The following is a 16,270-nucleotide window of genomic DNA, read 5'->3' as shown; positions in this document are numbered from 1 at the left end:
TCGACCGTTTTTTAGAACCCCGTTTCAAAGTACACTTTCGGAACTTTTCGCATTGCAGTTCAGAAAACATCTCCCACAGGCTGAGTATCAAAATGAGAACTGGTACGACGCAGAGGCGACCCTCTATTACGCCCACCTACGAAGATAACAATTATTTTCCGTCGTCATTATCTTTCACTTGGGCTTATATAGGTGGAGATTGCCCTCTGTAGTCCCGATGACCAATCGCGTGTTACCTGGCGGAACCTTGTTTGGGATTGGCTGCTGCTCTTCCCCTCTAATGTACGGGGAAGTCACGCGCCTTTTGGCTTCTGCCGGTGTTTGAAAGCGCGAGAAGCTCGAGAGCTGCAGAAACGGGAGGGCGCGTGTGTTTGTTTGCAGCAACCAAACGTTTCCCCGGAGGAGCTGAGGGGAGGAAGGGAGGTAAGAACTGGCCCTGTGAAAAGCAAATGGAGAAGTGAATGAGTCTCTGGGGAAATGGCAGGGAGGTGGAGACGCATTGATTTTCTTGTGTGTTCTCTCCACCCCCAGTTCGAGGCGAGACTTCCGGGAAGAAGATGAGTGTTGCGGAGGTGTTTTTATATATGGAGATGCTGTTGTAAACCTGGGAATGCCGAAGAGGTAAGCGCTGCCGTTGCTGGAAACAGGAGGAATAGAGGAATTAAGCCTCGGCTTGAACACTAGGTGAATAAGACGGGCCGGCCTTGAATTCTTGAGTTTGCCAGAGGACGCTGTTCCATGATTGGGATGAATGTGGGCTTGTGTTCTGTTTACTCGGAAGTAAACAGAACTGCTGAATTATATAGGCCTTCTTCCCAAATGGTCTGTCGTCCCCTTGAACGAAAGCCTTTTGGTTCAGTGGAGGCTGCTTCTGTTTGTCGAGATCTGGTGGAGTGGGGCCTTTCTCTACCGTGGCAACTTTAAGATGTGTGGACTTCAACTCTCAGAATTCCTTGGGAATGCCAAGGCTGAGAAACACCACACTGTGGCTTTTCTAAACCAAGTTGAGCACTGTTCTTTGATTTTTTTTTTTTTTTAAAGTTCTTTGGGAGCATTTTGGCTAAATAAGTGCAAATAAGGTAGCCTTTCAGATTTTCATGATTATGATTATACATTTTTTAAAAAAATAATATACATTGGGATAATTTTATGATTTCCTTTCATAGGGTCTTAGGCTTTCTTACTTAATAGAAATCAGAGGAGGGTGTGGAATCATAGGATACAACTTAGGCTCCAGTTCTTGAGAAATAATTTCATTTGAAGGGGTTGTGTAAATGTAAAAAAAGAGTAGATATGGGTAAGTAAATCAATATTGTCAAAATAATCTTTGACTGTTAAAACACTGGTTTTGTTTATATAACTTTTCTTTCCTGGTAGACTATGTTATTTGAGGTGAGAAGGAAGGTGAAATAGTTAAAAGTCTGTTACACCAATGCCATGCATTACGCCTTTTGGAATCTTTCTATCTTGTTCTTGCTTCCACAATGTCTACATACTTGTTTATCTATCTTCTCTAAATTTCTCACCTTCCTCTTTTTCAAGATCTCATCAAATCCACCCCATCATGACTTTCTCAATTTTCTCCTTCTATTAACTCATTTGTTCATTCTTTCTGTATATCCAAACCACTTCAACATATATTTTTCATACTGAACACTTTTCATTTGTTCAACTCCCATATTGAACAGTCTCTCTTTTGTTTCACCCACATGCTTAAGTCCCCCATTCCCACTCTATTCAACCTCTTATATATTTCTCATGAATTTTCAAAACTGATGTCCATTTGATGAAGCATTTTCATGTCCCCCTCTAGTTTTACTTCTTTCAAAGTTATTCATTGTTTATACTTAGCACATACCCACCTATCAGCATCTGTCTAAAAATTTCTTCACTCCTCATTGCATCAAACAGTAACATTCACTGGAGATCTTTGGGTTCTGAACTAACCATACTGTATGGGAAATCATAGAAAACATACATATTTGTATTATTTCTATATTAATCATAAATATGTTAAACAACCAACACATCACACACCCTTGCTTACTCCCTCATCAATACCACACCGTTTGCTAAACTATTTTCATGTATGCTTTATTTTCATCATAACATATTGCAGTAGTCAGTAACCAACTTGCGACTATATATTTGTGAAAAATCTTCCAAAACTCAAGTCTATTGACTCTTACAGAGCCCTAGGAGTTTGTGAGTTCTGCGCAGTATTTTAGCTGTTTCTAGCACACCACTCTTCTGGATGGAGAGGATTTGTTGGAGCTTAGGAGTGACAGTCCTGAATGCTGTCATCACTGCTGGTCTTTATTTTCCACATCCTCTCTAATTCCTTCTTCAGTACTTGTACTTCTCTAGCCTCTTGTACACCTTCTTCCTGATGTTGCTTTTACTTGGCACCACCACATCTATCACCATCTTGTGCCTTCTGCTTCTTGTCTACTACCATGATGTCTGTTGATTGACCAGTATCTTATTGTCCATCTGGATCTGGAAGTCTCGCAGGATCTTAGCACTGTTATTTTCCACAACCTTTTGTAGAATCTTCCATCTGGACTTGGGAGAGTCTAGCCCAGAGGTCTCCAACATTTCCGGGCTTGCGGACTGGAGGGAATGAGAGCAGCTTCAAAATTGGTGTGCACAGGGCCGTGCACACTGGCACAGCACTAGCAGCCCCGTTCACGCATGCAGACACTAGCGCATGCGCAAACGGCTGTGCACACCCCATAGTGGCTAGTGGCCCATTCACATATGTGCAAACGGGCTGCACAAACCACCCAGACTAGTGGTGCATGTGTGAATGGGCTGTGGACACCCATTCCACGCAAGTGTCCCCGTTTGCGCCTGCACACTTGTGCAAATGGGACCGCAGGCAGTAGCGTGAGTGGGGGGGAATGCGCACCCACATGTGCGTGCCCCGGCCAGCCATTTCTGTGGCTCACTGGCCAATAGCCCGCTGCCTGGGACTGTGGATCATAGGTTGGGGACCCCTGGACTAGCCCATACACTGCAGATGTTTCTGTACACAATGCCAGCTTCTTAGCTTTTTCACTCAGTGTATGCTGTTCCTGTCTGCATCTTATACCTTGCAACTATGTGTTGGACTGTCTCTGAAGCACTTTGGTTTTTGACTCTTCTATGGATCTGGTGCTTACTGATTGTTCTTGTGCTGCTATGATTAGTGCTTCTGTGCTGTTTTTTTTTAGTTTAGTCCTTTCCAGCCATTGGTAAGATTTCCCAATGTCTGCCACCTCAGCTATCTATAGATGGTACATCCCATGCAGGGTCTTATATTCATATATCTCACCTTTATTTTTTATAAATAACTCAAGCCAATGAACATACCGTACCTAATACTCCTCTCTACTGTTTTCCCCACAAGAACAACCCTGTGAAATGAGTTGAGCTGAGAGTGATTGGCTCAAGGTCACCCAGCCAGCTTTCATGTATGAGATGGGAGTAGGACTCACAGTCTCCTGGATTCTAACCTGGTGCCTTAATCATTGGATTAAACTGGCTCTCTGCATATTTATATGAAATATATTATGCATTATGTAATATACATTTATGTATACATGAAATACATTATATGAATGTATAAATGCATAAGATGACCATGAGTCTAATGTATAGTCAGACCATGCTTACAGTTCATTTAGTGACTGTTCAAAGTTACAACAGCATTGAAAAAAGTGACTTGTGACCATTTTTCACACTTACGATGTTGCAGCATCCCCATGGTCACATGATCAAAATTGGATACTTGGCCACTGGCATGTATTTATGTCTGTTACTGTGATCCCCTTTTGCGACCTGACAAACAAAGTCAGTGGGAAAGCCAGATTCACTTAACAATTGTGTTACTAACTTAACTGCAGTGATTCACTTAACGGTCCTGCTCAGCAACAGAAATTTTGGGTTCAATTGTGGTCATAAGCCGAAGACTACTTAATAGGGTGCCATGGAACTCTCCAAGCCAATTGTAGTCTTACCTAAGAAATTATTAGGCTGACTATGGGTTTGGCTGACTATGGGTAGGTTGCCAAATGTATAATACAGCTATTATTTAATATGACTGCTATATCCAGACAGCAGAGGTTAAGGCAGTAACTAGAAGGCAGTAAAAGGATAGAATCTTCTGTATCTCTTTGCTTTCATCTAGTGTTAATCTGGATGTTTGCAGCCTAGCTCTGGTAGCTGTCGCTTAATCAGTGAATGTGGTTGCTGAAAGTTTGTTTCTTGTGACCACAGAAAATCTAGGGAGGGCCAGATTGCAAGACAGATGAAGGGGATAAAAGGCCCCAATTCAAATCTCCACTCCGCCAGCCATTCTGAATTGTTGTGGCTTTCAGAATAAATGGGAATATATCATCTATAAGTGCTCAGAATGTGGTGTTTGTTTGGACTTTTAAGAGTTGTTACAGAAAGTATCTAAAGAAATATCTCCTGTTAACTAGGTTGATTTACTTCCACAAGTGTTTATCATAGATGGTGTCCTTCCATTTAATTCCCAGCTTCTTTTTTTAACATGGGAATGATTCTCCAGTATTGAATTATAGCTGTGAAATAGATAGTCTCCTAGGCATTGAATTCATTTGTTTCTATAGTTCTTTCTTCACATTCTGTTAGCTCAAGATAAATTTTGCTTTATCTGGGGTTCAGTATTATCAGGGTGCTGACAATACCAAATTATGCATCTCTACCTCATGGTGGGCAAGTGATGCTGTTTAACTTCCTTTTCAGGGTCTGAAAGCTATAAGGGCCTGGATGGGGAGAAACAGAATGCAATCCAGTAAGATGGAATGGTTGTGGGGTTTTGGCCCCCTGGGATCAAGAGAGCTGACATCTTTGACTCTTGAGGGGGTAACATTCTCCTGGACAGAATTGATAATGCAGTTTGAGAGTCCTCCTATATTTGAAAGTCCTGTTGGAAGAGCTGGTGGCAGCCATAGCTGGGGGACTTTGCTTGTGTGCCAGTAGTGACTATTCCTGGACTGGGAGGCTTGCTCACAGTCATGCTTTAATCACTTCCTGATTAGATTACTGCATTATGTACATGGGGCTGTCCTTGAAGAACATTCAGAAGCTGCAGTTGGCTGAGACTACTGTGGCATGTATAGTTCTGGTTACCCCGTGATTCATCAAGTTACATTACTGCTGCATCAGTTGCCTTAGACTAGGGGTGTCAAACTGCCAGCCCGTGGGCCGGTTTCATCATACCAGAGCCGCGCCCACCCCATTGCCGACAATGGCGAGAAAGCTCTGATACGTTGCGTGACATCACAAGTTTGACATGCCTGCCTTAGACCCTAGTTGCTTTCTGGATGTAGTTAAAAGTGCTGGTTATCACCTTTAAAGTTCTACATGACACAGAGCCAGATTTGTGGGACCATCTCTTACCTTTGTAGATGTCCCAGTTCTTTGGATTGGCCTCCCACCTGAGATTTGAGGGTCCCTATTCAAATGCTTAACAAGCAAAGACATTTAAGAAAGATCCACTCTAATGTATTGGGCTATAACACATTGATGACCAGGAGAGATTTGTATTTTGAGACTTGCAAGATTGGTATCAGCCTTCCCAGGTGACTAGACAGAAAACATGACCACAGGAACCAGTGCTATGTTATTGTCAGATTACATTAACAGAACTTGCAAGTCAGAGCAGAAACCATAAATCTCCTGTTGTCTGATACCTTAGGGCGGCTCCTTCTTAAATTTCTTTGTCTATTAAGCATTTGCAGGCTCCTCTCTCTTTTAGCTGATAATTTCCTAGGCTGTATCTCCTCCTCCTAACCCTAATTCTAACTCTCAAGGTCATTCCCACATACCATTACAAGGGGCCACAAGGAATTGGTCCAACTTGGCTTTTTACATCTCATAGTAATATAAATCTAGATCAGTGTTTCTCAACCTTGACAATTTTAAGGCATGTGGACTTCAACTCCCAGAATTCCACAGCCAGCAATGCTGGCTGTGGAATTCTGGGAGTTGAAGTCCACATGCCTTAAAATTGTCAAGGTTGAGAAACACTGATCTAGATTGTATTTGTATCCTGTATTTCGGTTGCATTTACAATGAAAACCTGTACTCCCAATTCAGAATTTGAAAAAAAAGTTATCCAATATTCCTATAAGATTATTTATTTATGAGTATTTTGAAAATATGAAGATATGAACCACAGACTAAGCCAGCATTGTTGGACAGGATTACCAAACAAATCTGTACCTGGAGATAATGGGGATTGTGCCTGGCATATTCTGCAAGCAAATTATGTGCTTTACCAGAAAACTATGGCCCATTTACTAAACTACAGGTTTCTATTTTCTTATAATAGTCAGAACAGTGGTAGCATTAATGGCTAAAAACTAGTGTTTTTTCTGTCCCATACAGAAAAACATGTTGTATCTATTTGAATTAACCCAGATTGCTTTGCTTGATTCTAAATTTGCATGTGTCTAAAGAAGTGGGAAATGTACGGTTTTCCATATGTTGCTGATTACAATTCTCTACTATTATTCCATTGGCCATTCTGGGTATGTCTGTTGGGAGCTCTATCATCAACATCTGGAGGGCCACAGGTTTATTAACCTAAGACCAAAACAAGTTTTTGTACTTTGTTTTGTGAGTGAGCCTAGCATGGAGCAAATTTTGCTATGTAAATTTTACTGATAGAATGTGCTGGGAGGTGTGGGGTAAGGGTTGCAGTTTTGCCTTTCTCCATTATGGGAAATATCTAGAAAGTGAGATGGATGAAAGCATTTCTTCAAGAGTATTTTAGAGGTCAGCTATACTAGCTAGACCAAGATGCCAGCATTATTTCCATTGGTCTACCTTTCTGTCTTGTCACTCTCTTTTTGTCTTGGAATGGTTTATTTTTCTTGCCCCTTTTATCAGCTTCATTTAGCTGTGATTGCTATCTCAGGGCTAAATATTTTAAAGGATTTCATTTATTGATTCTAATGTGAGGAGTAGCATGTGATATTCTTGTGACTGTCTTATGGTCAGTTGCTTGAAGGCAGCGGGTTGGGGAGGAGGAGAAGAGTGGCTTTTGGCAAGTTGTAGAATGTGTTTTAATCCTAAACTTTTTTTTTATTGTTGTGAGGTGGACTTCCCAATGATGACAGGAGCTGCTTCTCCGATCTTGTCAAGCAAGTTTTCTATGCCATGAATAATACCACCATGCCCACTTCTGCTGGGCCAACCAATGACTCCCTGGTGGGCTATATTCTAGTGCCGTTTTTCCTTATCACTATTGCTGGCATCATCATGGCAGTGGTGAGTGGACTCAAGACAGAAGCACTTGGTTTCTAGACCAGCATGCTGGGTGGGAAATTCTGGGAGTTGAAGATTACACATCTTAAAGTTGCTGAGAAATGCTGCTCTAGTTTTTATGTCAACGATGGAATATGCTGGAAAGTTTTCTTTGGAAAAAAAAGATGAGTCTCAATATCAATTTTTAGTCAATAGTTTCTGTTGTAACAGTTGCAGTATTTTCAGTTAGTCAGTACCATTTTAAATTAGAAATGCCCATTTGTGAACACTGCATCTCGGGAAATCCCAGTGACCTAAGTCACAAAAATTTATAATTAAACTTTTTAAAAGTAATATGAGAATTCTGTCTGTTGTCACTTGTGTGCGTTATGCAGTCACCCTCTATTCCAGGGTGGGGGAAACAGTTTTGGAGAAAACTGTTGTCCTTTACTTAGCTCCACAAATGTTTCTTCTTTTTACCAACAGCATTTTCAGATCACCCACAGACCTGAGTCCTATATAGATTAACAAAATATTCTCTAATATTGTTCTTTCCAGGTGTGTTGGGACTACATCCCAGCGCACAGGATACCTGGGAGAGGAGTACAGCTGGTTTGTTTGTTGCTGTTAGTGCTTTGTCAAAATGGTAATACTTTATTGGATGTAGGAATGCAATAGGATGAAATGCTTGTTTTGGGAAGACTGAATTTTGAGATCATTACTTAGTAATATATTACATAAATAAAAATAATCTGGCTTCCCTTTTCTATAAGCATTACATTTTCCCTTTTAGGTTGAGCAAAAGTATTTCTTCCTTACAATTCCAATAGCTTTCAATGATGCTTAGCCTAGAATTCCTGGATACTGTAAGAAGCCTTATATTATCAAGTTTGGAAAAAATAAATGTTTCAGTTTAGTTGTATGCCTAAAATGCTAGTGCCTAAAATGTAAATTGATTGAAGAATTTTATAGCTTTATGTAGATATATAAGTAGATTATATGAAAGCTGCTCTACTTTTGGTTTTTATGTTCAGTGTATCTGGAAGCCATAGCCCAAACAAACACTTCATTGCATAAACTCAGGCCCTTGAAACTTGTAATTACCTCAAGATGCTCACAAATTGAAATCAGCTTCTTAAGGGACCATAGCTTTCATAAGAAGTATGCCAAAATAGGACTTTCTTTAGTCTATTCCACTGAAAAGATACAGTCATCCCTACTGTGGTATCCTACAGTTCTCATTGTCCTTAGTTAATATTATCAAATATTAAGTTGAGGGAAATAAAGTAGCTGTAATCCAATATTCCTGGAGGGTACCAGGTTGGTCTCTGGAAACATTGGTGAGATTTTATCTACATAAAGCTACATTTGTCAATATCCTTGTCATTTGACACTTAAGGTCACATCTCAAATGAACTGGGTACTCTGCATGTTACTATTATGTGGCATGCCTCTTGTGAGAATTCCACATAGACTAATGAAACAAATGTTGACCCTGATGTTCACATTCCTTCTATTCTTTTTCTTTATTTTTATTCCTAGTTAGAAGAAATAATGTCTAGAGCAGATTCACATTCCTCTCATAGTTATTTTCCCCTTCCCCTTTGTCATTGCAGATGATGTATATCCAGAAAAAAAGGAGGTAAGAAATTCCAGTAGTAGATTTTGAGCTTGTCTTTTCAAATCTATCTTCTTACTAGAAGGGACTCTTTTTTTTTTAAAACAATGCAGTCAATTACATACTTACTCTACTGTAAACAGAGTTAGATCAATTCATTAAATAATGTAAAGTGGAATAATGCACATTGCTTCTGTGTATGTTGGTTTAACTATGACATGTTCCTCTTTTTTCTTTCATTAAATGCCCCTGGAAAATGGCTGCTGGGAATTACATTAAAAGTTAATAAGAAGCATATGAAGTTGACTAGTAACTCTTTTTTAATCTTATATTAAAAATAATATAATTCTTTCAATAGCTGTTGTATTGTAGGATCTACTGTGGATAGTTATAAATGATCACATCACAATTGTTTTCTGATATAGTGAATAATGATACCTGTTTTAAGCATACTAGCTTAATGTGTTGAGTTATGGTGGGAAAGTGGAATTCATCATTTAAAATCACAGGATTTGTTGCTGCATGGATGCAGTTTGTATGATGCTTCATTAGTCATGGGTTTAATGTAGATGGATTATAATTAGAAGAACTATCCATACTCTTAGTTCATTATAATCCATAAATTAACATTTCACTATAGTATAATTTACATGTTCCGGGTAAATATCCATAGTATGTAAGTATGATATAATTTTAGGTGGATGCAAAATAAACATTTAACGTGCAAAGTGGTTTGTCAATATTGGTATGGACTGTTCTTTTATGTGCTAAATCATCTGTGTATTTTATTATTATATTAGTTAACTCTAAAGTTTTCCTCTGACAAAAACAAATGCATATTCAATGCAAAGCTTACTTATAGTGCACCTAATTTTGTGCTGCTTAATGTATTGGACCTACAATTTCCTGAATTCCTATATCTAGGAATTCTGGAATCTGTTGTTCAGAGCATTTGAAGAGTATCAGGTTGCTAAAGACTGGCAACTGATGATTGGAACTTAAGATAAATTATCAAAATATAAACCAGATCTGTGACTGAAACTTGGACCTGTGTAGTTACTTGAAAATAATTATTAGTTCATGAGACTAATAGAAACAATGATCTAGCACATTTGAACAGTAAACTACTTGAGATTTCAAAATATTTATTGTATTGAAATTATGACTGTTGTTCATCCCTGACATTGCTTTATGATCTAGCTCTACCTTGCCTAAGACAGTGCCAGGGTCATGAGAAAAAAGTTGTAGCAACTTTCAATTGCTTGAGGACAGTTTTAGGTTATACTCTGACAAAATTACCTTCTAGATACGATCGACTACGCCATCATCTGTTGCCAATGTACAGTTATGATCCTGCAGAGGAGCTGCATGAGGCTGAGCAAGAACTCCTAGTGGAGCCGGACGACACTAAAGTAAGCTTACTGATATTTTACACATTACATACCTATTGCAGAGTCATGTTTCAGGATACTTATGGACAATTTCATGTTCAAATGGGTTCTGTGGAGAGATGTTTTTCCACGGACCGGAGGGGGCATGGTTTTGTGTGCTACCTGCATCCCATGGATGGGATTTCACTTGTTTGCGCGGCCCGGTTTCTGACATGCCGCGGACCAGTGCTGGTCCATGGACCAGGGGTTTGGGACCCCTACCATAAATAACCAAACCTTAATTCATCACCTTCCAAATCAAGTAGCCTCTTATTCTGGAGGTTCACCCACTTTTTTAACCAGGTCAGGCAACATGTGTCAAAATACAATTTTTTTTTTTTTTGCCAATTTCCAGCAAGAAAGCCCATAGGGGAAGCTGGATTTGTTTAATGATCCTGTGATATGCTTAACAGCTGCTGTAAAAAATTGGGTCTGGTTCAAATTTAGATCACAGTAACAAGTTTGGGTCCCAAATGTGGTCATAAGTTGAATACTACGAGTAGTTTGAAGCTATGCTTTTTTTCCTTGAGCCTCCTGGTTCAGATATACTGCCTCTAGGAGTGTCATGAGTTAGCTTGAGCCTTTTTATATACAATTTATTTTTCTCATCACTGTTATTTTTTCCCATAAAAAAGCAAACAGCTAACAGCAGTGTGCATATCTGGGATAAACTGTGCATTCTACTGTAATGCAGAAATTTTGGCACACATCACAAAGCTTTCCCCTCAAAAGTGCCTTGTGTCTTTCAAGATACAGCCTTTTACAAACAAAATAGGGAGGTTACTCTCAAGAAAAATAACATTTTTTTTGTTGTCTGGCTCTGTCAGAAATGTGTGGGATACAAGTCAAAATGAGGGGAGGATGAAGAGTTAGTTTTCTTAAGTCTGACAAACAACATTAGAAAGTTGCAGTTGGAGATCTTGCTTGCTTAGTGAATTACAGAAAGGTGTGAGTATAGCTAAAAAAGCCAAATATTATTAGGACATTTGACTGTTTTTATGGACCATGCTAGAAAATAAGCAATGTGTAAGGAGTTATTTTTATATTACTGTATGTGTAATCAGTATTCTGCTCTATCTGTTAACAGTGTTGAAATGAAAAATGTTGAAAAAAAAAGATCCTTGGCTGTCCATTTTTCATGGCTGCATAAAAAAGGAAGTGAATTGTTCACAGAAGCATAAATATGCTTAAGCCTAGCTGTTTCACATAGCCAGTGCATGGGAGCTGGTTTTTCTCCTTTCTGTTTCAAAGGTGATTTTCCACAAAGAACGCTGTCTCCATTTTTGTTTTCTTGAAGTGGCTTCCAAAACGATGCAGTATTGGAATTGCAGACGGAGCATCCATCTCCTTCCCATTAAAAGTTTACTGGAGGATTTCCATTCATGTGGCTGAGTTAGGGAAGCAAGCCTCTAATTGTAATAAAAACTGCCAGGTTATTATCCTCAGTCATAATAATAGGCTGTGGAAGCTGCCTATTCTTTGAAAAGATGCTATTAATGAAAGTCTGGTGGTGATATTAAGTATGTGTCTGTGTATTACAGGTCATGCGAGGTTGGGGAGGATACCAGCCTTATCGCAATTCATTTATGGATGTGAAAGCTTGATGGTACTCAGCTCAGACTGATCGTAAGAGTGTAGATGGATGACCTACCTGGCATGTGTGCCAACCTGAATGCCATTAACGTTGCTGCCTTTCTTTACACTTCAGTACTACAGCCTCTTGCCATGACTTCCAGTAACAGAAGGTGTAATGGGTGCCAGCCATGTCAAGGAGATTGGCACTGGACACCTGATACAAAGAGCAGCCTGAGGGGTTGGAGAATTGTGTTTGGAACTAGGACAGCTTGCTATGTGGCATCATTCTTCGTATCAATTGTCTCCTGATTTGCATTTTATGTGGATGATGAGATACAGGAGTTTATGAATTTTTGAGTAAAATATTACTGAATAGCTCTTGCATTATGGGCATCAATCCTCAAAAGTTCGGCTTCATTAAGCAAAGCAAAAACAAAGCAGTCAACCTCCATTTCCTTTTGTGAACAAAGAGCATCAGAATGCAGCTGCTATGATATTCCAGCACACATTGCTAGCTGCCTTCTCTCCTTACATGCTTAAGAATGTAAAAGGGTGTATTATTTAAAATGGTTGGATTCCTGTAACATGTTGCTGAACAGATGCAAGCAAAGTGAATAAAATTGCCAAATGCATAACTCAGTGCTTGAGGGGTGGTGGTATACTTCTTGAAATAGGGATAACGGGTATATGTCACCAGCTTTGGAATTGTTTATGTGTTACATGCTGGAAGGATGCAGTTTAGCTAGAAAGTTCATATAGATGTTTAGCATGTCTATCAGAAAGGACTATAGTTATTTCTGAGATCTATTTTCTTTGATGACATGTTTGAGCTCAATAGGGACTTACTGTATATTTGGTATTTGAGAAATCATCTGTTTTATAAATAAAACTGAACCTGACTAGGAGTAACTGGCAAAACAATCAAGCTTTTCCAGTACTATAACCTGCTATGCCTATGTTTGTGAATACAGCTTGTTACCATTGATATACCTGAGATGGACTGACATATTGGTGCAGTAGTGTCACTGCTGTTTTGCTGAAGCTGAAAAAATTGTGCTACTCGTTGCTTGCTGAACTCAACAAATGGACACAAATTATGCACCTAATGAGAAAGCTGCACTGGTAACTTTGAGAAAATGTCTTAATGCCTTTATGTCTTTTTCCCCCGAAGTTTTGATTTTAAGCAAAGTTGGGGGTCTTCCACACATTTTAAGAAAATTGGGATGCAACTTATATTGCATATATCTGGTGCCTTTTGAGGTTGACAATGTGTTCCTAATGCAAAGAAAAAGATTGGCATGACAAGGCTGAATGGCAATGCACATTGTAACTATTGCTTCTCTTCCTAAACACACAAGATTGATGAACTGGTGGTGCAGCTACATGGGCTGAATTCATGAAGAAAATTAGTTGCCATTTCCTGCATCATCTTCAAATGAAATCAATATGGACTCTGCACTGTAATTTGTTTTATGTTGTCCCCATCTATATGCCTTTAATTTATATCTCATATTGTTATTACTCCTTGCTTTGTTATGGGTCTGCAGGCAAAAAACTGCAGTCATGATTTACATCCAATCATGAATTTTAGTTTCTAAATGTACTGAATGCTTGTTCTTTCGTTTATGTACTGCATTTACTTCCATACTACTAAATGTCTCAAAATAGAAATAAATTTCCCAGATACAGATTATGTATTTCCATCCCCACAGCAGCTAAAGAATAGATTTAAGAGTAACCTTCAGCTTGAGGCATTCTGAGTGTTAGATTGCTACTTTGATTTGTCATATGGTTGGAGTTAATTTTCTGTTGGGCAAAATGAAAATTCCTGTTTTGATCTTTGTAAAAAATTAAGTCAAATGCAGTGCACTAGTTGGAATCAGATATACAATTGGCAGATATCAGCTAGTGCCAGGAGCATCAAGTCAGGATGATTTTGCCATTCCTTCTTTACCTAAGTCAGCAGCTTAGGTAAATCTTTTCTATACCCCACACCCCTAGAACGCTTCTGATATATTCTTGCACCCCTTAGAAAAGTTTGAAATAACAGCAACGAATTATGCATGTACGCTATAATTTTGAAAACCCAAGTTTTCGCATCTTGCGTCCTCAGTTGGGAACCCCTGACCTGAGCAAACCTGTTCTAAACAGTTGAGCTCCCTCCAGATCAGCATTTGAGAGGCAAATTGTTCTGTTTTTAGAAACAAAAGGGTTTTTTTTTTTTGTAAACATCCATTGGATGCAAAAATTAAAATTCTAGAATCGGTTGTAGTAGTGGTCCATTAGTTGATAACAGGAGTTAGAAACAAAAAGTAATCTTTTTCTATTTAGAGTATATTCAAAGTGACATTCTGACCAAAATATTCTGCAGTGTATCATTATGGTTGTGAAACATGAATTTGGGATCCTAGCTGTAATCCACTTTCATTTTACAGAAATTCTCTCCAATTAGCTTTAGAGCATATTGCCATCAAGTCTGTTTTGGCCCAGAAGCATACTGAAATACTCATTTCAGATCTGATACTGAAGAACATCTGGGGATTCAGGTACTATTTATTGGGAATGTGTTTCTGTTGAATATAGGTTACATCTCTTTTAAAAGAAGTACCTTAAATCTGATTATTCTTACAATTATTAGGGGTTAGGAATCCACTAAATTCTTAAAAATGTAGACCACTTTTTGTCTCTGTTCAGATTAGGAAATAAAACCCATGACACCCGATCTAATAAAGTTAGAATTTTCTATGTTAATATACTATCATGACATGATAAACTGCACCAACTTCTCTATGCAGCTACTGAAACATATACAGTGCAGCCTTTCCAATATCTACATTTCTCTATCCAAGACTGTTGCTCATGTACTTTCTTCACACAGTAGGAATTGAAGATATTCAGACAGGTTTGACAATTTTAATTTTTTAAAGGTGTTTTTCTGGTGATAGATCTAAAAATTCTAAAAATAGTAGAAAGCAGGGATTTTACATCTCTCTAATTAAATATTGTCGCCCAAATACTTGTGCAGTTTGTGAATATTAGAATGAATAAAAAAAAATGGATTTCCCCCCAGAAATCCCATGTTTCAAGCAAAAGCATGGGAAGAGGGAAGAACAGTTTTAGGAAAATGGCAAGACTGACTAGCTCTTGATTCAATATTTAGAACTTTTATTCCAGTTATACCATCAAATTTCTTGGGATTCTATACTGTACAAGGCACATACAAAAAGAGAGGGCCAAAGAGGCAGACCCAGAAGAAGGTGGAGACACAACATCAAAGACACACTACAACAGCATCAAATAATGATCGCTGAGGCCGCCTGAAGTGCAAGAACCAGAACTTTGCATCTTCCTCAACACCAGAAGTGATAAAAGAAGTGAAGAATAAGATGCCACCAAATATATGTCAAATGTCGTTTAGGTTTAAGCATACAGTATATTACAAGTAAAAATATTGCCTGCTGCATTAAGAATGGAGCAAGGACATGTGACAAATTTGATGACAAGAATCCTCTTTGTGCCTTTTGAGGTCCCTATGAATTCAGGTTTATTTTTTTTTTTTGGTCTACTGCTATGAAAGAAAAGTTTAAAACATTACTCATTTTATTCAAGTAAACCACAATCTTTAGTAATAAATTTATATGCTATAAGCTACTGATTATACTATCCTTTTGCATTGTGACCTCACATAACCATAGATCAGTGTTTCCCAAACTTGACAATTTTAAGGCATGCGGACTTCAACTCCCAGAATTCCACAGCCAGCAACGCTGGCTGTGGAATTCTGGGAGTTGAAGTCCACATGCCTTAAAATTGTCAAGTTTGGGAAACACTGCCATAGGTCAATTAAAATTATCAAGCATGGTAATGGAAAGGATATTTCATATAACCCTTAGGAAGGGAAGAGTTCATACTGTTCTCTGCTATTGCCCTGATAAAGATTAAAAAAAAATGTGCCTACTTAATAAACAAGGTTTGCTTTCTTTGCAGGCAAACAAAGTTAAATCCTTTTGCCTGAGTACATAACATGCAATGCACACAGAAAATCCTGTTTTTTGTGTGTTTGGCATATTCAAATGAGGCAGGAGAAATCGGCGGAAATCCTACTTTCAGTCATTCTGTGTCAATACTGAGCTAGATGGAACAATAGTAATACAGATTCCTATTGTCTTATTATTTAATCACTGCCAAAAATAATTTTTAAATTGGAAACTAATTTGTTCAGGCATTGTGCAAATTGCGCTATCCAGGCTAGAAAGATGAGAGTTTTAAACAGGGATCGCTCTTGTATATTTATAAAGAGAGGCAAAGTTATACTGGTCTTGGAAGATGAACAAATGTCAATCCATTGGGCAGATGCTGGAGACTGACTGATGATATTAATTAATGA

The 16,270-nt window shown here is 38.5% G+C and overlaps 1 protein-coding gene across 2 annotated transcripts; it reads left to right on the top strand.

Moving 5' to 3' along the window:
* Positions 1 to 269: 269 nt before the first annotated feature.
* On the top strand, positions 270 to 14,897 carry SMIM29 (small integral membrane protein 29). Of its 2 annotated transcripts, none has more exons than XM_039338905.1 (6): positions 270 to 423; positions 532 to 684; positions 7,112 to 7,284; positions 8,877 to 8,902; positions 10,185 to 10,290; positions 11,850 to 14,897. In XM_039338905.1, the coding sequence occupies exons 3-6, from the start codon at positions 7,174 to 7,176 to the stop codon at positions 11,910 to 11,912; spliced, it is 306 nt and encodes a 101-aa protein (XP_039194839.1). In that variant the 5' UTR covers positions 270 to 423; positions 532 to 684; positions 7,112 to 7,173; the 3' UTR covers positions 11,913 to 14,897. The 2 variants fall into 2 exon arrangements, with proteins under 2 accessions (XP_039194839.1, XP_039194831.1); XM_039338897.1 differs by having other exon boundaries at positions 274 to 423; positions 532 to 621.
* The last annotated feature ends 1,373 nt before the right edge of the window (positions 14,898 to 16,270 follow it).

This window comes from Crotalus tigris, unplaced genomic scaffold (assembly GCF_016545835.1).
Source record: "Crotalus tigris isolate CLP2741 ecotype Arizona unplaced genomic scaffold, ASM1654583v1 scf7180000017550.10884619, whole genome shotgun sequence".
NCBI lineage: Eukaryota > Metazoa > Chordata > Lepidosauria > Squamata > Viperidae > Crotalus > Crotalus tigris.
The sequence above is the reverse complement of the archived record's forward strand: the minus strand, read 5'-3'. Positions and strand labels throughout refer to the sequence as shown.

Coding starts and splice junctions, on each gene's coding strand:
- SMIM29 (XM_039338905.1), top strand. CDS start 7,174: ATGAATAATACCACCATGCCCACTTCTGCTGGGCCAACCAATGACTCC. Junction 8,903..10,184: donor TATATCCAGAAAAAAAGGAG/GTAAGAAATTCC, acceptor ATTACCTTCTAG/ATACGATCGACTACGCCATC. Junction 10,291..11,849: donor TGGAGCCGGACGACACTAAA/GTAAGCTTACTG, acceptor TGTGTATTACAG/GTCATGCGAGGTTGGGGAGG.